This window comes from Anser anser (assembly GCF_964211835.1).
Source record: "Anser anser genome assembly, chromosome: 1".
NCBI classification, from domain to species: Eukaryota; Metazoa; Chordata; class Aves; order Anseriformes; family Anatidae; genus Anser; species Anser anser.
In genome coordinates this window covers 48,136,535-48,160,625 of record NC_139720.1, presented here as the reverse complement: position 1 = coordinate 48,160,625, position 24,091 = coordinate 48,136,535, and the positions used below count along the sequence as shown (strand labels likewise).

Sequence of the window (24,091 nt, the reverse complement as noted above, 5' to 3'; positions counted from 1 at the left end):
TGGAATTTCTCCATTTACTTTGTTCTCACCTTAACAAGGCGACCTGAATTTAATCAATTTTTGACTTGTCTTACTTGTTATTTTTGAATTATGATTGCTTCCTTCATCGACTTCCATAAAGTTTGCTGAAGCACTCACAGGGCAGACTCCTGAGCAAACCATAAACTGGAGTTCTTCCATGAACTCGAGTCTGAGATTTCTCACAGTCCAATGTGTCCAAAAAGTCCAATGTGCAGGAATTATTTAAAATGAAATACATGCCACTGTTGAGGACACACAAAAAATCATTAACTTGGCAAAGAATTTGAGGTCATTCCTAGTACACATTAGTATATTCTGCACTTCTGTAGCATAGCTTCTCTTAAGTACTATTCACCTGCCACCATTTGGCCGGCCAAATACAGGAAAGCTCAGCTGGGAGAACATTCTCTCCCAGAAAGATAAATGGATCTGGTTTCTAACAAGGAAGCTTATCAGATACCAAAACCAGAACTGGTATGCTCAATCTGCATGGCCAAATAACTGAGAATATTCAGAGTTTTCTGGTAATCTCAAGGCTCGGGAAAATAAATGGCTCTGCAACAGAAAGTCCAGGGAAGCTGACACCCAGAAAAAAACTGTGCTTTCATGGCCAATATAATGTTCTATAGGCTGACAAGCAGACTGACCTGCTGTATCAGGTTTAAGTGGCAGGGTTTTGGTAGTGTGGGACTGCAGGGGTGGCCTCTGTGAGCAGAGCCCAGCAGCTGCCCCATGTCACATAAGAGCCAGCTTCAGACAGCTCCAAAAGTGAACCACCAATGACCAAAGCTGAGCCAGTGAGCCATGCTGGTTGCACCTCTGACAGCAGATTTAACAAAAGGGAAAAAATGCTGTGCTACAGCAGCGGGGACAGAGAGGAGTGAGAAGCTGCCCTGCAGACCCCAAATGAAGTGCAGCAGCAGGGCAGGAGGTGCTCCAGGCACACAGCAGCAGTTCCCCTGCGGCCTGTGCAGAGGCCCCTGGTGGAGCAGGCTGTCCCCCTGCAGCCCAGGGGTCCCACACGGAGCAGATCTCCACGCTGCAGCCCGTGGAGGAGCCCCCGGTGGAGCAGGTGGATGTGGCCTGGAGGAGGCTGCGGCCCATGGAGAGCCCCCGCAGGAGCAGGCCCCGGGCCGGAGCTGCAGCCCGTGGAGAGGAGCCCACGCAGGAGCAGGGGATGGGGAGGAAGGTATTTTTAGTGTGCTTTAGTTCTCAGTGCTCCAGTATGTTTTGCTTATGACAATAACCAGTGAGTGATCTCCCTGTCCTTATCTTCACCCGTGAGCTTTCTTCATATTTTCTTCGCCTGTGTTTTTGAGGAGGGGGAGGTAGAGAGTGGTGCTGTGGTCTTAGCTACCTACTGGTGTTAGACCACCACACCTGCATGCTCTGAAAAAGCAGCATAATTACTGAGCTATGTATATGCAAAATGTTATATACTTGTGAGGAGAACTCCCACTAGTGTTAAAGGCTGTATTTAACATAAGAGGTGTTGACTGTATCCTGAAAAAGACATGTCTTCAGGGTAGCACACTCTTTGGGAGGGTGGTAGGAGTTCGTATCAATTTCTCTTTGTTGACTGAGTTCCAAGAAGAGAGCATTTGAAGTACTTGATAAGCAAAGGTGATGATTTGGTGTGGATGTCTCTATTTAAAGATATGTCACCTCAGATAATGTGAAGCGTGGACTTCATGTTTTTGGCCATACTGTCAAATACTCACCAACAGCATGGCGAGAATTTGCACCAGTTACGACAGAATTCTGTACTGGGGCTAACACCTGTCTGTAACAGGATCCCTCTCTTGTGAGCAAGATGAAAGGCTGTAAGAGAGAGGTATTTTTACATTATTAATTCAGTGTTATCAAACAGAGCTAATAAAATATTGAAAATATTCAGCTCTCCCAAATCCAGAAGTGGCCATAGACTTCCTTTATTCCTGGCACTATAAGCAACATAAGTATACTCTGTTTTACTCTTAAGAGCAGGGGAAGAGGTTCTCTTAAAGAGATTCTGTCTTGACACATTATTTTGGCAGGAATTCTAAATTGCAGATGATAAAAAAGTAGGAAGTAATTTGGAACAGAATTGTGTGTTATGCAATCACAACCACCACGATGTACTCAACTGTAGCAATACAGTCTAAATGCCCTAAAAATGAGCAAAATTGAAGAAAAGCCAAGGGACAGTGGTTAAGAAAATCCTTTGACAAACTGTTTAAAAACCAAACTGCTTTAAAGGTGATGATTTTTAAACAAAAACCTAATGAAATTACAATGGACTCTATAAGCCTGACTAGATTACTATTCCTTACACAACTGATGCTACTACCTTTCCCCACTCAGAAGAATTTTAATGGTCCAAAAGATTTTATTTGTGATGTGATTCTTCAGAACAAAGAAAGAGAAATCTGTGTTTACAAGAGTTTTCAAACACAGCTTTTTCTAGACTTCAAGAATGTCATCTCTCCATTCAAAACTTTCAAGGTTTTTCTCAACAACTATAATCTTTAGAGAATGACTTGCACATGGTACAGCTCTCAGAAAAAAAAGAAAAATCAAAAAAGCCTAACAAACACTTAAGTGTCCATAATTATGGGTTTCAACCACCACATGAGGACAGCTTTTAAGAATGTTGGTTTTAATATTAATGCTTCCTCGTGCACCTTATAGTGCATCTCAAAAAAAAAAACCAAACTCATCCATATATTCTTTTACCTACAAGTGATTATAAATATTGCAAAAATAAGAAGGAAACTCATCTTGAAACTACATAAATTCTTGATTAGAGTCATGAATTCACCAGCTGTGAGCTTGAAGTATACATCTTACATACATCTGTCATGGTTTTGGCCAGGATTGAGTTAATTTTCTTCATAGAGACTGAGAGAGCACTGTGTTTTGGATTTTTGATGAAAACAGTGGTGATAACACACGGATGGTTTCAGTTGTTGCGGAGCAGTGCTCGCACAGAGCCAAGGCCGTTCCTGCTCCTTGCGCTGCCCTGCCAGCGAGGGGCTGGGGGTGCACCAGGAGCTGGGAGGGGACACAGCCAGGACAGCTGGCCCAGGCTGACCAGAGGGATGTCCCACACCGTGTGGCGCCATGCTCAGCAATACAGCTGGGGTAAAGAAGGAGGAAGGGGCGACGCTGGGAGTGATGGCGTTTGTCTTCCCAAGGAACCGCTCTGCGTGACGAGCCCTGCTTTCCTGGAAGTGGCTGAGCACCTGCCTGCCGATGGGAAGCAGCGAATGGGTTCCTTGGTTTGCTTTGCTTCTGCACGGCTTCTGCTTTACCCACTAAGCTGTCCTCACCTCAACCCGTGAGTTCTTACACTTTTACCTTCCTGATTCTCTCCCCCATCCCACCTGGGGAGAGTGAGCAAGTGGCTGTGTGGGGCTGAGCTGCTTGCCAGGGCTAAACCGCACCAGTCCTTCTTGGCACCTGTCCTGGTTCCAGTTAGGACAGAGTTAAGTAGCTCATAGTAGCTGGTAGGGTGCTATGTTTTGGATTAGGATGAGAAGAGCGCTGATAACATGCTGATGTTTTAATTGTTGCAGAGCAGTGTTTACACCAGGCCAAGGACTTTTCGGCTTCTTGCTCTGTCCTGCCAGCGAGCAGGCTGGGGGTGCAGCAGGAGCTGGGAGGGGACAGACCCAGGACAGCTGACCCAAACTGGCCAAAGGGGTATTCCATACCATCTGACGTCATGCTAAACAATATATAGGGGTGGCTGGCCGGGGTGGGGGGGCCGGCTGCTCGGGAATAGGCTGGGCATCGGTCAGCGGGTGGTGAGCAATTGCATTGTGCATCACTTGTTTTCTTACACATTATTATTGTTAATACTATTACCATTATCACTATTATTATTATTATTGTTATTATTATTTTCCTGTCTTAATAAACTGTCTTTATCTCAACTCACAGGCTTCACTTTCCCGTTTCTCTCCCCCATCCCAGAGAGGGAGGGGGGAGGGTGAGCGAACGGCTGTGTGGTGTTTAGCTGCCAGCCGGGTTAAACCACAACAGCACCCGATGTAGGCCCCAAAGGGTTTGAGATGACTGACAGATTTGATTTCAGTGTGGAGTGCGCTAGATCAAATTTATATACGTTATAGCTGCTTAGCTGCTAATTGGCAGGCTCCTGTGCTTGCTATGGGGCGTGCCTGCCTTCCTGTATGCCAGAATCCAGTGCTTATTAGTGGCTGCTTTTGCTTCTACCATTTGCTCTGCTCCTTATCATTTTGCTTTGCTGTGCTAGGAACATTTTGATAACAGCTACGGCCATGAGCCTGGGCTGGCCCACGGCCAGAACATCGCTGCTGTTCCTGTGCTGCTGTAGTGGACAGGCGGCAACTCCAGACTGAACTCGAGTCTGGGACGAGTCGAGAGGGACTGTGACCTGTGAATGAATTCACACGGGAGTACGTACACCCTGAAGCATCTGTGGCCACAGGTAAGTCCACTCTAGAGCAAAGTACACCTTGAAGCATCTGTGGCCATGGAGAAGTCCATGCTGCAGCAGGTACACCTTGTGGTCTCCATGTCTGTGAACAAGGCCATGCCACAGTACCTCGTAGCGTCTGTGGCCGTGAATAAGACCACAACACAGCAGGTGTCTGAAGGGGCTGTGGGCAATGGAAAAGGCCGCACCAGAGCAGGTACACCTTGTGTACTGTGTGATTGTGGCTGTGGATCACACCATGCAGCAGCAGATACACCTCTGAAGAGGCTGTGGCCCACTAATTAGTCCACACTAGAACAGGCGGAGCTCGAAGAATCTGTGGCCATGGATAAGTCCACAACACAGCAGCTAAACCTCTGAAGGGCCTGAGGCTCGCAGGTAAGGCCGTGCTGCAGCAGGTACACCGCTAAGGGACTGTGGCCAATGGACAAGCCCGGGCTGCAACAGGGGCAAGGGAAGGAGTTCATTGCAATGCTAAACGCTGTGGCCTGGTCCAAGAGGACAAGGGGTGAAGACTGTGATGGCCTTTAAACTGTTGTAACCCCTGATTTGAGTTGCATGTTACAGGAAACGCTACAGCAGGAACCCCTTGCTGCTAGCCAAGCCACGGGCAAGAGAAGGACTTCACTGCAACGTTAAACCCTGTAGCCTGGTCTGAAGGGATGAGGGGTGGAGACTGCGATGGATATACCCTTAAATTGTTGTAACCCACGATTTGAGTTGCATCCCCCATCCCACCTGGGGAGAGTGAGCAAGCAGCTGTGTGGGGCTGAGCTGCCTGCTGGGGCTAAACTACAACAACATCCCCAACCTGCTGAGACACAGAAATAAAAGCTTTTAAATTACTCATCCAGTGATTCTGTGCTGCTAGTTAAATCATCCCGCAGCTCAGATGGATACTTCTGCAGTAGGAAACAAAAAGAATGACCTCTAGAATCAAGAGGTGTGTGTTTAAAGAGTTGCTTTGCAGCTAGTTAGTTCCTTTAAACCAAATGCTACTGTTCTCAGAGTTGCTACGTAAAATTGAGTTTGCTTAGACAATCTGTTGTTCCCTTAGCTCACACTACTGCTTAAATAGAAATTTTAATAGCCATTAGTATCCTTCTTGTTGCAACTGTGTTTCTAGTAGCAATAGAAAAATTCTCAATAGAGGTTGGCTCTTGGCAACTTAGAGCAGATGACAGCCCTGAAATGTATGTAGGTAATCAGTAAAAATATCAAGTAAACCACCTTTGACATGTAGTGGTTATAATCCACACACAGAGATCAGTTGCCTAGAAAACATTACATGAAAATACAACAGCTACAATTGCAAGAGCATGAGGTGAGTGCATACACGTGCATATATATTTCTTGTATTCTGGGGGGTTAGGTGGGATTACTGAGGTGACAATTTCTTGGCGTACCTTCACAATTATAAAAAATCCTCAACACACTAAGTGGGTTCATTTCTAGATACATTTCAAAATAGTACCAAGTGATGACTTACATCATGAAAGAGCTAGGCAATCATTTTTTTAATTAGTATTTACAACTATAATTTATGCATTGGTAAAATATATTGAGTTTTTCTGCATTTTCATGCACTTATAAGAACTCAACAGTTTGAAGCCTCTTTTGATGCAACCATCATCCTCTTGAACTTGTTCTTTTAGAAAACCTGTCACTTGAGCAAGAAGAATGGTTTATTAGCTGTTAACATTTTTATGTTGACATTTTGCCATTCAAAGCCATTGCTAAATAAGAAAAAATACATAAATGAGTTTTCCAGGATGAAGCACCATCCTTCTGGTAAAGACTTATTTACTTATTTCATTGCATATTCAGTTTCTGAGAGTATTGAGCTTGTAATCGCATGTTTTTGAGGGTATACTGCAGAATTGTCAAGTGCTTGATTTATAAATGCTGCATCAGTTATGGAAAAGCTGTGAAACTAATTGCTTTGAGTTGCAAATTATTAAGTTCCAAAGCTCAAAGTTAAAGACAGTCCTATCACAGCAGTAAGTGTACTGGTGCACTTATGTTGTTGTAACACTGCACTTTTAAACTTTTGTGCTAGAAACAAGCTTGTAAACAATCGAAGACTGTCTAAAATGGATAAATGTCACTATATCCCTATAGGGATTTTTTTTTTAAACTGTGACTTAAGACTGATGTACATGAGGCCTGATCTGTGAAGCTACATTGATAATGAAGGTACAATCTTATTCTGGCTCCACTTCAGCAGGTGGAATGTCTTTGTGTACACAAGAACAACCTGCAGACTAGTCTTCCTTAGTCATCAGTATCTCAGTCCCACTACAGCTCTTGCCAGTAAAGCACCGATTCAAATTCTCAGAAGCAAGTGACCAGTCTTGAAACACTTTAACAGCTCTTATAAGCAGACACCCCATAGCTTGGAATGCCCTAGTGAATTAATCTTCCATATCATCTCCTCACTCCAGGTGTACGTGTGGATGAGCTACTTCTGAATTCACTGAATGACCAAAGAGTAACGCATTTTCCTGAAGTTTGTGTTAAAACACCATGCAGCAAACAGCAATGCTCAGCAACTGCTCAGCTGTACCTTGCCCATCTGTGTATTATAGGTGGGATGAGAGCTAGGAGTACTTTGTCAGGAGTTGCACTGATGTCCTTGATTATGCATCACAGCTCTTCAGAACGGAAACTGAATTTTGGACTGAGGAGCTGAACATTAAGAAAAAAACGTGATTTGCAAGTGTCACCCTCAACTGCATCCTACAATATAAGCTAATGAAAATCAGGTTCCTCCCTCACTTACCTGATGTGACATAAGCCAAGCTATGGCTCACACTGGTGTACAACCTCCTCCACTGCAAACATCCTTTGTAATCAGTGCGATCTTTAATTACATACAATGTAAAAGTGATACATTTTACAGGATTATTCCTGTATGTTTTTGGTATGTTTTTTTTTTAAATGTGAAATTAAGGAGTATTTTTGAGAATTTACAGATTAATCTATGCTTGTATTTTGATACCATTTTACGTTGTGTAATTATTTAGCAATGGGTGTTTTGGGGTTGGTTTGTTTTGTCTTGCCAACCCTCCTTCCCCCCTCAACTTAGTGATCCTAACCACCAGGGACCTAACTGACCAATCCAGTACCTTTAACGACTGTACTCTGTGCTGAAATGTGTTATCTTAAATCACCTCCAATGAACTACATGACTTTATTCTGAGCATCTACACTAGCAAAAGGTCCACAAGCTTCAGTGCTTAAATTATGAGCTGTCAGGCCCCATTTAATGTCACAGCACAACTGTGAAAATTGCTAGCTGAAACCCATTCCGACCCCACTGCCCCACTTTTGCTTTATTTAATCTCTTTCTTGTGCTTACACACTGGTATACACCTAATGCTCTGAGCAGTCAGTTTAAAGAACTGGACTGGCAGAAGCCTCTTTCTTATTTGTGAAGTCAGGGTATAGTTTCAAAGGCAGTTTGAACAGAATTACAGCTCACGCAGGGGAAACGGTCCTGACCAAGCTCTGGCGTTGCTGACTGTGATAAAGCAATTCAACTCATTAAAAAGACAGAAAAATAGCAGAAAAGCACCAAACATCTGTTATGCAAGCACACTCAACTAATTTAGTTTGCAATTGGATTCATTCCACAGCAGGCAAGAGGACACGTGGTTCGTAGTCAGGAGAGGGAGAAAAAAGGAAGATGAGGAAGGAGGAAGAACTCCCTTCCCACTTTTGGTGACAGAGAACTGTTAATTCAGTTCATCTGCACCGTGAAACTGTACCCTTCGGTTTTGGCCTGCTCGGCTGTCCGATGCAGCTCACTGTGGCATCAGACACGCACCATTCCCAGCCCTGCGAAGCTGCAGGACTACCTCTTTGATCAGTAACCACCTGGCAGGCTGTGCACCTTGACACTGGAGACAGGGGAGTCGGGACAGGTCACGGAGAAGCAGCTACCGACAAGTTCTAAGCTGAAGTTGGGTCAGATGTGAAGCGCTTTGTACTTCATCTTTCGCTTACCTAAGGTACCTATGTTATACTTCACATCAGGTGTGCACAATCACTCTTTAGAGATCCCTGCAAGCAACTGAACAGAAAAAATGCTTTAGCTGTTTTTCCTTTTATTATATAAACTTACAAGTTTAGCACAGCTTTCATCCTTTTGAAAGCTTTCCTGAAATTGCTCCAGCAAACAAATCCAAGAGGCTGAACTGATTCATGTAAAATAACAAGTATTCTAAACTCAGAGCTATCCAAAACTGGGACATGTTCTTTAAGGACTTTAATACAAATATTACTTTTCCAGTACAGAAGATTCAAAATAGGTCTCTCAGTCTGAGATTCGATCTTCAGTAACTGGAAATAAAATCCAGGGTGTTTTCATCTAATATAAATCCTCCTGATTTCAAAAATACTTTGTTCCATTCCCGTCCAAATTATACCACACACTTTCAAAGCACACATCAGGCAGCATGAGAAATGTTTTTTATTATTCAGATAGAAAAGTAAATTGATTCAAATAATTGACGGGTTCTTGATTGAGAGTGTTTTGCAAAGGGAATGAGACAGATCAAGATAAACCAAACTTTATCCAGATACTAGTTAAAGACAGCTTTAGGAAAGAAATATAAACGTGATGAGCAATCTAACTAGGAAAGATGAGATCCGGGATTCTAAGAGATTACAAGACAACAAAAAAAGCTGCAAATACTTTTGGAATCCTCTTTAAAATGCCTTTCTCAATTAAATATATCCAAAAGTGAACTGCAAACTCTAATAGCATTAGTCAAAGATGGGGAAGCAGTAGAGCCAAGACTCCTGCCAATACATCAGACACTAAGAAAAGCTGCTTGCAAACACGGACCGATTACTTTTTACCTCATTCATATCTCCTTCTGAACATTCTTGCAAAAATTACTTTCTTTACTCACCGATTCAACTAGTGAATATTGCAATTACTGCTTCATTGCTCTACTGGGTTCCCTTTTTCACATCAGACTTAGGATTCTTGCCTTCATTTTTCAGAACCTTCAAGGTATAAAAGAAATGGTAAGAAATGCTTTGCCCCACGACCATTTATTTAAATAACTTCTCTGCTGAAGCTCCCAAATGACCTCTTTTAACTTCTTACAGATCTAGCATTAAGATTGGAGACAGTCTAAAACTCCCTGAAACGAATATGTAACTTTCCTTCAGCTTTCCTTAAAGGAAATGTGTTGCTTAAGGAAAACTGACATTTAGACTGTCAACATGACTAGATCACTACCTCTCTTTAATACCCTCTATTTTCTTTCTTTTTGTACCCTTGTACCCTCAATCTATGATGATCTGTCTGCACATTTTGTCATTAGTAGTAAATTTCTGAGGCCAGGGACAAATCATTTGCTTAAGGGTAGATACCCAACACAGGAAGACTCTTCTCTTCATCTAGGTACAGAGTAACAGAAGTATTAGCAGCTGTACTTACACTGATTAGATCTACCTTACAAGTAAAACCCTTGCATTTGTTTTTGAAGTTATTTCTCTAGTGCTTGACAATATTTTCCATATAATTAAAACCAAAGAGGGAAACACTTCCAAAAATCTAGGAAACTAACCCACAGAGAGATAATATATCCAACTATTTTCTTTTTAAAATCTCAGTCCACCAGCCCCATTTATTAAAGCCTCTAAAAAGCAGGCATTTTGACAGAAGACAGGCATCAGACCGCTTTTCTACTAGTTACGTGGCATTTATTGCATCTCTCTAATCTTCAGACTCACAAATGAAATGCAACTTTAATCTCTTTCTGTGTGTAAATCCTACAAAATTATTATTACTTTATGTCCCTAGTAAATAAGCTGGCAAACCTTCCTGGCAGGAGGAATCAAAATTACTTTTGAATACATCACTGTCTTCAGTGTCAGCCCAAACTTGTCAGCACTGAAGCTGGCATCACAACCCATGGTTTTCCATCACTACTTTAGTTAAGTACTCCATGCACCACAGCGTCGGTGGAAGATGTTCATTATCTTGCACTAAAACTCAGCCACTCTTCTTCTCCACTTCCTCAGCTTGTATGTGCTGTAGTTTCCTCAATGTTCTTGTCAAAATAACTCAGGAAAGAACTATTTAAACTGCTTGCTTTTGGCTTACTCCTACAAAAATGGGTAGGAAACACTCCCATGAGACCAGCCAGCAGATCTGACAGCCTCTAATCCCTCTGCTGGTACAGCTACACCCAGAAGACATCAAAGGGTAACTCATATCCTTCTCCTGGGACAAAAGTTACACGACCTTAATTATCTTAGCAGGAAGTTTCCGACTAATAGCACACCAAAATATTATACCAGGGTAGACTAAGGACGTCAAAAGCAATTGCAGTAAGAATATTTTTTGATGTTTGGACTCTCCACTTAGTATAAATGGTAACATCTCTTGTTCAGTTACATTTTATTACTGGTATAGTTGCCCCACTATAAATTATCTTGATTCTGCTTTAGCACCCTTCAGATGAACGAGAACAGACTGCATTTGGTATGAAGATACAGCACGTGAAAAATGCATTCAGCCCAGAGATCTCCAGATTACTTCCAAAAAATACTCATAAGCCTGACCCAGAGTCATTTTACTGCTGCAAACACAATGCTTATAAAATTTGAAATGGTTTAACTATCTTCCTGGCACTGTCAAACCAGTTTGACTCCGTATATTAAAATATATATATGGAATGCATAATGATTGCAGTAATGACTCCACAGACATGTGGAAGGTGTTAATACAGGGGTCTTTTCTGGATCAAATGCACCTGAGAAAGATACACCTGTAAAAGATCAGATGCACATTTGAACTAATAGCTACAGAAGAGCTTTGTACAGGCATGCTAACGAGGTATGACTGCAGAAGGCAATGTGAAATTTACTTCCTGGTCTTGAAAAGCTCAAAAGGTTAATAGAATGGAAAGCAAGCTAGAAAATAATTCCCTCTTAGAAGAAACTGCCTTAATCTCTTTCTGTAGTCATACTGCTTCAGTAATAAATGATTTCAACAAACCTCAGAAAACAAACTAAGGATATACTGGTTTAGCCCAGGTCATCACACCGGGCTCACAGCTGCTCCGTACCTCAAAATGGAAACGAGGCCTCACTGCCCTTCCCATCACATGCTAATTAAGAATTCAGCACAACCGATGCCAAGCTTGTTTAATAAATATCTGCACATAAAATGGAAAGCACTTAATCCCTCTGTGATTAAATGTGGCAGAGCCAGGAGGTTCTGTTACTTGTTTTGAACCGAGTTCGTGATACTCTGGAACAGCGTTCTGCAATGCTCTGCGGATCGTCGGCTAAGCCAAGGAATCCAAACACATTTGTAAGACACACGACACTACTCTGCTTGATGCTTCACATGTGAAAAAGCTCAATGAACACATGAACCTAAATGATCTGTTCTTGGATTATCACACTATAAGCCATATTGCTCAAGATGGTACAACAGTTGGCAGGCTCAAAGGAGTAATATTCTCCTCGTCGATGAGCTGAGGAATATTTATGTGGCTCTTGACACCCAGTCAGATAGCGTTTATTGAATTTGCAAGACATCAGGACTTAGCAAGCACGTATGTAAGAGACGGAACCACAGGAAACTGCAGCAGCTAAACCTGTAGGCAAGGGAAGATGAGGTGCTTGTACATGCTCGAGGGAATAATTAGAAGGCACACTGCAATAGAGAAAAAGATGCACTGGCAGCCGTGCCTGTGCAATTCATTTAGAATTATTGCTCTTGCTGCTTTAAAATTGCTATGTTTAATTTTTCATGTAAGCAAGAGTTAGAGTGGGAGGAAAGAGCATCGCTAGGCTGAATTTTAAGGAGATTGCAGAGTCCCTCCTCCAGGTTAGGCCACCGAAAGGGGACAGTCTCACTTGCAGGCCTGTGCACCACCTCCAGAAGCAGCCCGAGCACCCGAGAGCTGAAGCAGCTCATGGGACGGAGCAGGGGAGGCGAGGGGCTGTCTGCAAGCAGATCCAGCTCACCTGGCACTGGCCAAGCACCAGAGCTAGGTGCAGGACGGCCATTTCAGCTGGCCAAGCTGCCTGGCACACCTCCCACCACGGACTGCATCTCCCCCGAGGCTGGCAAAACCCTGTGCTGTCACAGGAAGAAAAACAAAGGCGCTGGCTCAGTGGCTGGAGCCGCACAACAAACCCCATCAGGAAGTGCATCTGGCTGAACGCTTCCGCCCCTTTCACTGGGTTAGTTTCAGCCCGGTCACTTCTCCTACCTGGCATGCAAAGACTGTGCTACCACCACACAGCAAGCACAAATCCTTCTTTCAAAACACGCCCACCACAGTGTGACAGCAGCATGTCATGAAATGTGATGTGACATGCCTGCTTGGAGCATCCACACAACTACAGACAGGTAGCTGATAAACGAAGGCACGCTACAGAAAGGACTTGCAAACCTATTTAGCAGTAGTACCACTTACTCCCCCCCTCACAACTTGCACACGTTCCTGCCTGCAGAACCTTCCTTCAGGGAAAAAAAAAAAAGGACTGAATTTATCCTTCCAGTAAATCGGTGTTGACAGCCTCAGAAAAAAAACAACCCTTTATAAATATCATAAATATCATCACTTTCTTCCTGAGCTGTTTCTTTTTCTTCATCAATTCTACAGGATCACAGGATTAGATTTTGTTAGCAGGCTTTTTTTTTTTTTTAAATTCCTATGAACACGTATGTCAAGCGCTCTGGGAAATACATTCAGACTAAGCAGCGACGAGTGAAAGCATTAGTCACGTTGACACTTACACTGTCCTACTCATACTCCAGAATAATCATTACCAAAATAAATGGGGCAGCTTTCACACCACAAATTTACTTCCAAGCTATGATTAGCAACCTCAACTTATTGGGAAAGAAATAACTGCTAATTAAAGCTAATATGACAAAACAAGATGGTTTGGCTTTAGTTTTTGGTGCTTTGCATTTTTCAAGTTACTGGTTTAACTTCCTACAAAGGCAAATACTTAGCTTAGCCCGGCCTGTCTTGATGTTAAGCTGAAGAAATTCATTTCAAGTTAAAATCTGAACAGCCTTTCACAGAAGGCCCAGCCAAACCAATAAAATCAATTTAAGTATTGATACAGAAAGGCAATTTTTACACCATGATTTTCAGAAAGGCTCATCCTTCCTTACAAAGTCTGCAGTACTGTATCACAAGATACATGGGTCTTGCTCAAGTCCTTCTAATCTCCAAGAACTGGAAATGAAGAGTAATTCTTCAGAAGATAAATCCTTTGTTGCTTTGAGACTGTGGCTGGTAGAATTTAATGCAGCATCCCTGGAATAAAAGGCTGATGACTGGGAGGTATGAATATGGACAGAGCAAGAATTTGATTAACTGCGCCTCTGCAATTTCATCCGTCATTTTTCATGCTTATAAAGCTCTCTTTTGTGGCAGCTTACCTTACACCAGTAAGGCATTGGCACAAGTTTAAAATGCCAAAAGCAGCTTTCAACAGCACTGAAGAAAAAACCAGTACATTTAACTGTTTAAAAAAAAAAAAAGGACGTTTTGTATCACCAGCACCTAGGTTCGGTATTTTTCAGTTTTCTTGATGGTCCTTGGTGAGTTGCATGCTACAGCCTGTGTGTGTACACTGAAAAAGCAGGGGCACACAAAAACGTTGTGCCCATCACAAACAGCCACCCCCATACCCACGCCCTGCTCACCACTGCCTCGTGGTGCCTCACTGATGCTGCTCACCACTTCCTCACGGTGGATGTTAACATCCCCTCTGCTCTGTGAAAGCAGATACTCACATGAGAGCTCCCCGACCCATTTCAACCAAAATAACTCAGGTTGACAAAGCTTACTAAGAAAAACTGCTTAAGCCAGGATGAAGGAGGAAAGGGATGCGTACCCTCTGCCAGCTATAGTGCTGACAGCTGAAACCCATTACTCCTGCCAGTAGAACAAACACGTACAAGTTAACAACCTGACCCTGCTCTATCCCTTCGTACATAGCTGAGCTCCCCACTTCTGGGGTACAGAAGCAGCTGAGGACTGTGCACCCCGTCAAATGCTGGTTATGCTCCTTACATTGCCAGAAATGCAGTTGACCACCACCACACGAAAATATCTGGTCCTGTGATAAAAGAGGGTCTGCAATGTCTCTTGGTGAAGAATTACAGACAGAAGCAGTCAAGCACTTCAGATTTTAATACTTCCCTCAACCAAGTATCCCCAAGGATAGCTGCACAGCAAGGAGCAAGCTGCAGGCTAACTGCTCTGTGGGAGTAGGACATCTCATGGCACAACTGGCCTCCATGGACTAACAGGCAAAAAAAAAAAAATCTATAGAGTTATTTTCATTCACAAAATACTGTTATAGGAAAAAAAGCATCCAAAATTATAAAGTAGAGAAACAAGAGCCTGCAGGCACACACTGCCTCCCCAGCACAGCAATGTGGTGCTTTGCTTCCCCCACAGCCCCACTGAATACTTTTATTTCTCTTTACACCAGGCTGATTTAAAACACAGGAGGCTCTCCAACACCAGGCTATGGGAATTGTTGCCCACCTGAGTTCTCCATGACAGGCAGGGAAGCAGCTCTGCCTACCACACCACCCTTCCAAATCCACCCTGTCATTTACTAGCAGCTCCAGATCAGGGCTTTTACGCACGAAGAGGACCCCACTCAGCTGAGAGCCGTGCCCGCACACGCGGTAACACCGCTAACAAAAAGCCTCCCCCCCGGGCTGCAGCGCTCGCCCACCTCCCCCTCCCCAGCTCCACCCCGAGGCCCCGGGCGGTGCCTCGGGGCCTTGCGGCACCCGCCGGGCACGAAGCGAGGGCGCGAGGCGCGGAGCGGCGCCCGGGGCCGGCCGCCCCGTCACGCCGCGCACAAAATGGCTGCGCGGGGCCGGGCCGGGGCGGGCAGGGCAGGGCAGCACCCGGCCGCCCGCTCCCCCCTCCCGGGGCCGCCTCTCCCCGCCGCGGGGCCGCGCTGCCCGGATGCGGGCGGCACAAGCGGTTCCTGTAGGTGAAAGGTCGGGGGGCGCGGAACGGGACGGCACCGGGACGGCGGCGGCGGCGCCGCGGGGAAGGAGGGCGGCGGCCGTTAATGGCCGTTGGCGGCCGTTACCGCGCGGCCGCCGGGGGAGGCGCCTCACCTGCGGGGCCCGGCGGCGCTCCGGCGGCTTTATTTGGCGGCGGCGGCTCCCGAGCCGGGGGTCAGAGTTCGCGGCCCCGCCCCGCCCCGCCGCCGCGGCTGCGCACGGAGAGAGCCCCCCGGGACGGGGCGGTCCTCGCCCCGCCCCCGGCGGCCGTTAACGGCGCCTCAGGGCCGCGGGCGGCCGTTGGGCGGGGAGGGGGCGCCTCGTGGCGCCGTGAGGAGCCCTCGGTGCTTGAGGGCCGCCCCCGGCCCTCACAAAGCGAGGGGCTTGCGGAAGGGGGGCGCTGCTCCGGGTGGGCTCTGGGGAGGCGGCGAGCGCCCCAAGGCTTCCGCAGGGGCGCTGGAGGAGCATAGCGCTGCTCTTCTGCGGGTGTCTGCCTTCTTGGGGCCTGGCCTGGAGACAGCTAATTGCTTAATTTTCGCCAATTACTTTAGTAACCTCGATTTAAAGAGCCTTATTTTTTAAATGAACCTTTTTTTTCTTCTTCCTTTTCCATCTGTTTAATGAAGACTGTATAGCTGTGCTAACAGAGCGGCTGGAACCTAAGGATCACAGAGGCTGTATGCACAGCTTCAGGTTCTGAAACTCATTTATGCATTCAAACCGTTTTACACGGTTTCTACCGAATCAGATGACATAAACATCAACCAAAGCAGAAATATATGATCAGACACCACGTAACTTCTAATTTGATACAGAGTCATAGACTCATAAAGGTTGGAAAAGACCTCCAAGATCATCTGTCCAGCCACTCCCCTACCACCAATGTCACCCACTAACCCATGCCCTAAGCACCAGGCCCAACCTTTCCTTGAACACCCCCAGGGACGGTGACTCCACCGCCTCCCTGGGCAACCCGTCCCAACGCCTGACTGCTCTTTCTGAGAAGAAATGTCTCTTCATTTCCAACCTGAACCTCCCCTGGCACAACTTGAGGCCATTCCCTCTAGTCCTATCACTAGTTATCTGCAAGAAGAGGCCAACCCCCAGCTCCCTGCACCTTCCTTTCAGGTAGCTGTAGAGGGCAATAAGGTCATCATTCACACTCTTACCTTGCCAGTTCCTTCACTGCTTTTCCTTCCAACGTCCCACAGCTACAGTTGCATCTAGCAACTCCAGTTCAAGATTGCTAATTCAGTATTTGCAAGCATCATATTTCGCTTTTTGATCAAACACATCACAAAAGCCAAAATTTTTATGGAAAAATGTTAAATTAGAGCAATTAATTTGCTAAGCATTTCCTGAAAGTGTAGAATATTACACCACTCTCAATTTATGGTACCTGTCAATTCCCATGCTAGCCTGACTCGCACGTCCACCTTCTAAATGAGGCTTACAGGAGTTTAATTTAATGCCAAGGAGCTTGCACCAAAGCTCATTTCATACAAGCATTCTAATACTCTCAATAGAGCAGAAATGTCACTAAGCAGTGAAAAATGTTTTGATTTTTTTTTAGCAAGTGACCCAATTCATGCTTGGTCCGTATTAGAAAGGCATGCCCATGCAGCTGCGTCAGCCAGGATTATGAGACATCCCTATCAAAAATATGTAGAAGCAAAATCCTTTATGCTGTTACTGCAAGTTACCAAAAGAACTGCTTTCAAACATCCGTCAGAGATGTACAAGGAGGCAGCATAACTAACCTGACAGAAAAATCTCTCCCTTACAGGCCCTGCTGCAATTCTTGTGCGAACAGAAACTGATTCAGGCATACTTTAATAGATGCAGCAGAATTGGATTTTGCAAATTTGGATTTTGCATTTTTTAATGCAACACCCTTCATCTATATAGATGCAAATCTCCTAGTTCTTTAGGATGCTTGTTTCTTAGGATCCTTTCTTTGCCAGCAGTATGTCTATTCATAACGATGTGCTGAAGAATTAATTTCAACAAATTCAAAACAAAGCTCAAGTATCAGATGCAGTAACCAGCAAGAAAAGTAGGATGATGGAATTACTTTCTTTTGCAAAAAATAAACATGACCACAGCACCAGGAAAAATTCACATAGTTGTGACTGAAGAGGGGGAGACAAAAATCCTATGTCCTCACAAAAGTAAGAGACAAAATGATTTCTGAGCAATTTTCAACGTAAGACAGGAGAATAGCCCTTTTATTTAGCATCCTGTGGTCCAGAACTGACTTATCTCCACCAATAAACATTCAAGACAATTCCATTAATGAAGTGCTTTCTCTTTGGATTGATGTATCCTCGTCAGCTGTTGCTGCAGCTGCAGGTTCTGCTCACATCCCTGTAAATCACACTGCATTGCAGCACATGGGCAGAGGGAGCCTCGCTCAGCCTTGGGCTGATGAAGCTCAGGGCTGTCATTCCCCAGGGCTGGGGGTGGCTTCAGGAGACAAAGCTCCACTACTTGGTGTCCTACAAGGTGGGACTGCGCAGGAGCAAATTTTTGGATTGTTGCATTTTGCCTGCAAACTGGCCTCAATAGAAAACAAACATCATGAACTCGCGGGATTTTAGTTCGAGGGGCTGGGGAAGAAGGAACAGTAAGCCAAGAACTACACGGCAAGAGGTAGCTAAGGAAAGACAGCAGGGCAGGAAGGTGGAAATAATTTTCACGGCAAACACATCATCTTTGTAGTAAGTGTGAGCAGTGTCTTGGCTGACGTGAGCAGGACCACTTAAAACCGCTGTATCAGGTGGTCAGATCCAGCAGCAAGCTGTCGGTCTGTGTGCACAGCTTACACCTTTTCGTACTTTTTTCTGTTTGTAAGGGCAAAGCATAGCATGGACTTCCAAGTAAGACAGATGTGCAGGATAATGGCAGCAAATTCTGCTGCCTGGAAAGCAGTGAATGAATGAGTTACACAACACACAAAAGCCTGAAAATATTTCAAAAACAAACACAGACTCAACTAACGTGAATTTATTTATACAAAAATGATACATATCCACAGGAATATTTACAACAACTTTAAGTTGTTTTCATTTACAAAATAAAGATTCCATTCTTTCATTTAGACAGTACAATTTGTGACTGCTCCAAATAAAAGCATATTTAGATGGTAAAAAACAGGGGACAGCAGTTATGGCAAACATGCATTGAATGTATCTTTCCAAACATTCTCCTTACATTTGTCCTGGTTTCGATTAAACCGCAACAACATTATGATGCAATAAACATAATTTGGCAATCGACTTTCACACACAAAAAATATGTAGTAAAATGTTTTCCAAAGTTGCTCAGCTATCCCTTTGTTTCAAGTCCGTTGGGGATAAAAGAAAGTTTTAAGTCAAAGATTTCTTAAAAGCAATTCAGGATCCTAGACTTTTCAGTTATCCTAGAACAAAGATGCTAGAACTAATCTTCAATGCTAATGTTCGTCTCATACTCTACTAACCAATCTTAAATTAACAACAATAGATGCATATAACAAGAGGTAGCCAGGTGTTTAATAACTACTGGTTGTTTAGTGAATTTTCTAATGTAAGGGTCAAATCAAGAAGCGACTTTACTTCCGATGGTAAAGAATTAAAATGGGAGGCAAGGTGGAGAAATAAAGTAACACTTTGAAAAGCAACCATCTGAAAATGTTATGAAAGAAACTATGTTTGGGGCTCTTCACGTGATAAAAAGCACTGGTGCTGGAGAAGGGGGGAAAAGAAATATTCAAACATGCTCATAAAGACTATTTCATTTGTTTCACACACAGACAGCAATATGTGCTCTATTGTTTTTAAGGCTCTGTTCAAATCCATTCCTGTCACAGACAATCTGTTGATTGATCTCTGCTTCTGGAAGAAGTCCTCTGACTTCTACACTATTTTCTTGCTCTGCAACTAATCACTGAGAGGTAGTTTGTCGCCACACAGGAGGCAGAATTTGGGCACCTTACTCAGCCTGTGTTTTGACTTTTATTGCTCTGTTTCAGTTTTGCAGCACAGAGATCAATATCAGACCATAAATTAAAACTAAATGAAACTTGCTCCTACTCAAATTTCTTATTTATTTGCCAGTTCATGGCTTCCCATCTTAGTTGGTGTGCAGTCCATATAAAAATATTAAGGAGCTCTTCTCCTTGATAACATCAACTGGAACAGCTACGGCACATCTATGTTACACTAGTATCAGATTTATTTTGGATACAGTAAAAACCATGTCAGAAATCACCCTGAAGAGACAAATTAATAGCTTACTTGGCTTCAGTCAGCAGCTGGTTTTGAAAAACTAAGTAAAAGCCCTTTATATATAACAAAGGAATATTTATTTATCATGTTTGCATTAAAAGAAAGAGTGAATAAAGGCTTTGATCCAACTCCCACTGAATTTCAAACACTGGTCAAATCTCTAGCATTCATCAGAAAAGCCGGATCTACAGCCTGAAGTCCCTGATTCAGAAAGGTTCTTTACTGAAATGCTTGAAGTCAATGAAATTATACTCAGATACTCAATGTTAAGCATTAGGCTCCAAAGCCTACTACTAACCTAACAGCAGCTCAGGAAAATCAAGTCTCTTCAGAGCTGTCTATGTTAGTATTTAGACCTTGAGGTATTTGAGGGCATACAAGAATTTTGGCTTGCATTTTCATTCATGGTCTTTATGTGATGACTACTATTCTATCATCATTTTCTTTCCTTTGTCAGGCCTTAATAAAGTTATTAACATGTACTTAATTGCTTTTAATCCCATTTCCACAACTAGTTTGATTAAGAGGACTACCAAAAAATGTTGCATACAGTAAAATTAACTGGCTACATGTGCATCGCTTTTGACATAAAAATGGCTTGCTTTCATGTGTCATTCATAGTTCTAGTTCCATTTATGCTATTACAGTGATAACATCTTTTCCAAAACTTAAATAGAATAAACGCACCAGAATCATCAGCAAGTATTTCCTAATGAGGTATACTGACAATTTTCTTAAAGAAAAAAAAAAAAAAAAACTAAAACTGAACTGTGTTGTAAAGTGTCAAACAGAACAAATCATAGTGTAAACAAAAGGTATTTCAAAGAATGGTATACAATTTCATTGCCATCTGCACTAAAAAAAGAAAAAAGAAGCTGTGTTTTCTGGGTATGGCAATTCCAGTTCAAGCATATTATTTAAATATACAATAGTTTAAGTTTCTGGGAGATGGGGTCCATATATATTTGTTTAGTGTTCTTTGAACAATAGTTTACACAGTCTTTCATAGGGCATACAGAACTCATTCAACACAATTTTGAAACAATGTATTTAATCTTTTCCCTGTACGCCAAAAATGTATTTTTTTTACTCTGCTTTAAATTACTAATGGAAACATACAAGAAAATATACCCTGAAATTGTTTGAAAGTAGCTCATTTAGTCTCTTTGGCATCTGTAGTACTGTAAAAGCTCTACTGCTTTCTCTTTGTAATTGCAAAGTCTGTTTTAAAATGTTTGTCCATTTTCTATTTTTTCATAATTGAACTGTACTAGGTAATTGCTTCTGCGATACAGAATTTATTGTACTGTTTTAATCAGTATGCATGATTTCAACTACCATTCAAGAAAAGGAGCAGCATTTTATCATACAACCTCTCATAAAGGAGTTTACATAGCCAACAAATATCCAAAATCTTTTAAATTCCTATTCTGATCTGTTTTTGTTAAATTGCAAGCTGAGTATCAGAAACTCAAAACCTATATACAAATCACGAGGAACTACACAATTGCAATAAATGAATTGTTGTTTTTAAAAAAAAGTAAAAAGCACAAACTTTAGGAGTATGTTGACTCACCAACCTGTCATTCTGAAAACAAGGGAAGTTTGGACCTCAATGCAAACCTCACAAACAATTTTGACCATTAAAGTAAACATCGGAATTTAATAAATAACACATTTTGTAACAACATAGAAATACACACAATTCTTTTAAAAAATATTACCTTACGCTAAAAATGCATCAAACCCTAATGCTGACAAATATACATTTTTTTTTTTTAGGTTGACATGGCAGGATTCACTTTCTTGCAACAGTTGCTGTACTCTGTTTTACCATCATCCCTGGACATTTTGGTTCAGTCTTGCTGACACTGCTATAATATTGTGCCTTCTTGAAAAGCTTCTATCCACCTATTGGAAAATTAAACAGTGTTATGAAGTTGCTGGTAAAACCGCAAATCACGCTGCCCATCCCCTACAGATTCACACAGCAAGTAACATCCTACTTCCATTACCGGTTGTTGTTAGTGCAAATGACAGAAATCTATCCAATGAGTTCAAACCTACCACAGGGCTTGCTAAAAACATTAAGTATCAGTACAAGGCCAGATGACTTTTTTTTTTCCCACACTGAAGTTACATGCATAAAGAACAAACGAAGCTGGGGAATCAAGTGTTCAAAAAGCAGGAAAAGCCAAGGTTACATCAACTTTAATAACATGGCTTTCATAACATATACCTTTTTTTTAAAAAAAAGGCAATATACCCTTCTGTGATATCACTTCAAACATGATCTAGGATGAATCAGGGCACTACAGGAGCTGAGGTAGCTGCCTGCATCGCCCAGGCCTGCTGCTTTTGCCCCCGGTACAAGGACAATCCTGAAGGACTACTGGGGCTGAGGGAGGAAGCTGCGGGGAACATGGGCTGAGTGGAGGCACGCTGCCTTCGCACGATGACAGAGTTTCTAAGCAACTTCCCCTGTATTCACACACACAATATGTACTACGACTAAACCACATATTAACAGATACTCTGCACATTTTATCTGTGAAAATACCAGTGTGTGTAAGGGAGGGATGTCCCAGACTGCTGATGCCAGGTGCCTCAACCTGGAACTTCCAAGTTAAAAGTAAAGTAAAAGTGTCTGAATGTTATCTATTTTACAGATATGCTGGCTGTTCCTGCTTGATTACAAGGGTGATAGATGTCCTCACCTTCTGCACAATCTGCAAAAAATCAATGTTTCTGATGGAAAAATCAATGTTTCTGAAGCACTCTGATACTACACTGACAAATACAGTAAAAAACTTAATAATTCTGTCTTTTGAGTGAGGGCTGAATTGTGTGCATGTGAAGTTAAGGGGCCCACATACTGATGATAGAACAAATGCTGATAGCTCAAATCGCTATCCGTTACTTTTTAGGGCTCACTATGTTTTCCACTGTCATATATTCATTAAAAATAACTAAAATGCTCCATGGAATAAAAGTACAACAAATTCATAAACAGTTTCAGCATTGAACGTAGTACTGGACTAAAAAAATTCAAAGCCTAGCAAAAATAAACATCCATTAAAATTTATTACTGCACTTAAAAAAATACATTAGATATTTCTTAGAGAAAAAAACATAGTGTCCCCTAATGAAAACAGGCCAACAGAGTGCTGTTTGTTCTTTTAATGCTATCAAAACAGCATTTATTTTGCAAGTTCAGCATAAATCTACTAAGTCTACTTGGAGAGAGTTTGCAATGTAAGGTAATGTTATTCCTAGCCTCAGTAAAATAGACCACGTTCAATTACAATTTTTCCTTCTGATTGCAAAAGCCATCGTCTGATTTGGAAAACAAAGCTATTGGAGGCCTTGGGATTTTTTTTTTCTTTTTTTTAAAAAAAAAACAACTTTTGTTTTGTATAGTGCAAATGAGGACAGTGGAAACAAGAAAATACTGCCTTAATGGAAAAGGAAACATTTGCATGCATCTGCAAGACAAAATACTCCCCCAACAATCTAATGAAGACCGTGTATAGAGAAGTACCATTAAGTATGTTCTCCGCTGTTCAAAATTTCCAGTTGTCATGGGTACTTTGTTTTTTTTTGAACATCCCTATTTGCACAAAACTATACCTACAGCAATTTGAATGCTTAAGTAGTAATAATGGACTAGTTGGCCAATGAAATCTATTTTATTAATGTAAAATTCACTTGGGAAAGCTGCATTGAAATCCATCAGATACACTAGGTATGTAGGCAAGACAAATGTATTGCTTGCGTGCTCATTTCTAGTTTACTCCATGATTCATATAGCAAATAGTGTGGGGGTTTTTTGTTTTGTTTTATTTTTACTAATTAATGACCACATTTCAAGGTTATTTTATATAAAATAAACACAGTATATAAATTGATAAATATGAGTCCAAATTCAGACACAGCAGCAGAACTTAAAGCAGCTTGTGTGAATGTTCTCTGCATTCAGGCTTTTCATCTGAGCATGTTAAGCAAGCCTAGATGCTCATGCACATCTGCATACACAGTTCACACTTCTGTACCTTACTTTTTAGGTATATTATATTTAGGTATATATTCACTAAAAATAACCAAAATTTAGAGCTGGAAATAAAATAAAAACAGGGACAGACCAGTTAGCTTTTTGAACACATTTTGAAGATTTCTACAAAGGTAACGCATTCCATTTTCACTTGAGCAGACCAGGTAAAGAGATCATGGAATAGGCTATGAAAAAGAAAGACTTTGTATTTTATCTTGGACTTTTCTGGGTCTAAGAAGCCTGCATCTTCATTTAAA

At 42.4% G+C, this 24,091-nt stretch overlaps 2 protein-coding genes across 18 annotated transcripts in view; both read right to left on the bottom strand.

Moving 5' to 3' along the window:
* Window positions 1-16,457, bottom strand: part of NR2C1 (nuclear receptor subfamily 2 group C member 1) — a 52,701-nt gene extending 36,244 nt beyond the window's left edge. For 3 of the 16 annotated variants that reach the window (XM_083807002.1, XM_083806989.1, XM_083806990.1), the window contains exons 1-4: window positions 15,630-15,778; window positions 9,403-9,499; window positions 1,743-1,842; window positions 75-263 (exon numbers count right to left, since the gene is read on the bottom strand). The gene's annotated coding sequence lies outside the window, so the exon portion shown is untranslated. Of the gene's footprint in view, window positions 1-74; window positions 264-1,742; window positions 1,843-8,491; window positions 8,534-9,402; window positions 9,500-13,919; window positions 13,978-15,036; window positions 15,542-15,629 lie in introns of those variants that run through there. The other 13 variants (XM_083806999.1, XM_083807000.1, XM_083807004.1 and 10 more) reach the window with 12 other exon arrangements.
* Window positions 16,458-18,506: 2,049 nt separating this feature from the next.
* The window catches only part of FGD6 (FYVE, RhoGEF and PH domain containing 6), an 80,432-nt gene continuing 74,847 nt past the window's right edge, over window positions 18,507-24,091 (bottom strand). For both annotated transcript variants that reach the window (XM_083806964.1, XM_083806963.1), the window contains one exon: window positions 18,507-21,694. In XM_083806964.1, coding sequence (XP_083663090.1) covers window positions 21,658-21,694 — 37 coding nt within the window. In that variant the 3' untranslated portion in view covers window positions 18,507-21,657. The remainder of the gene's footprint in view (window positions 21,695-24,091) is intronic.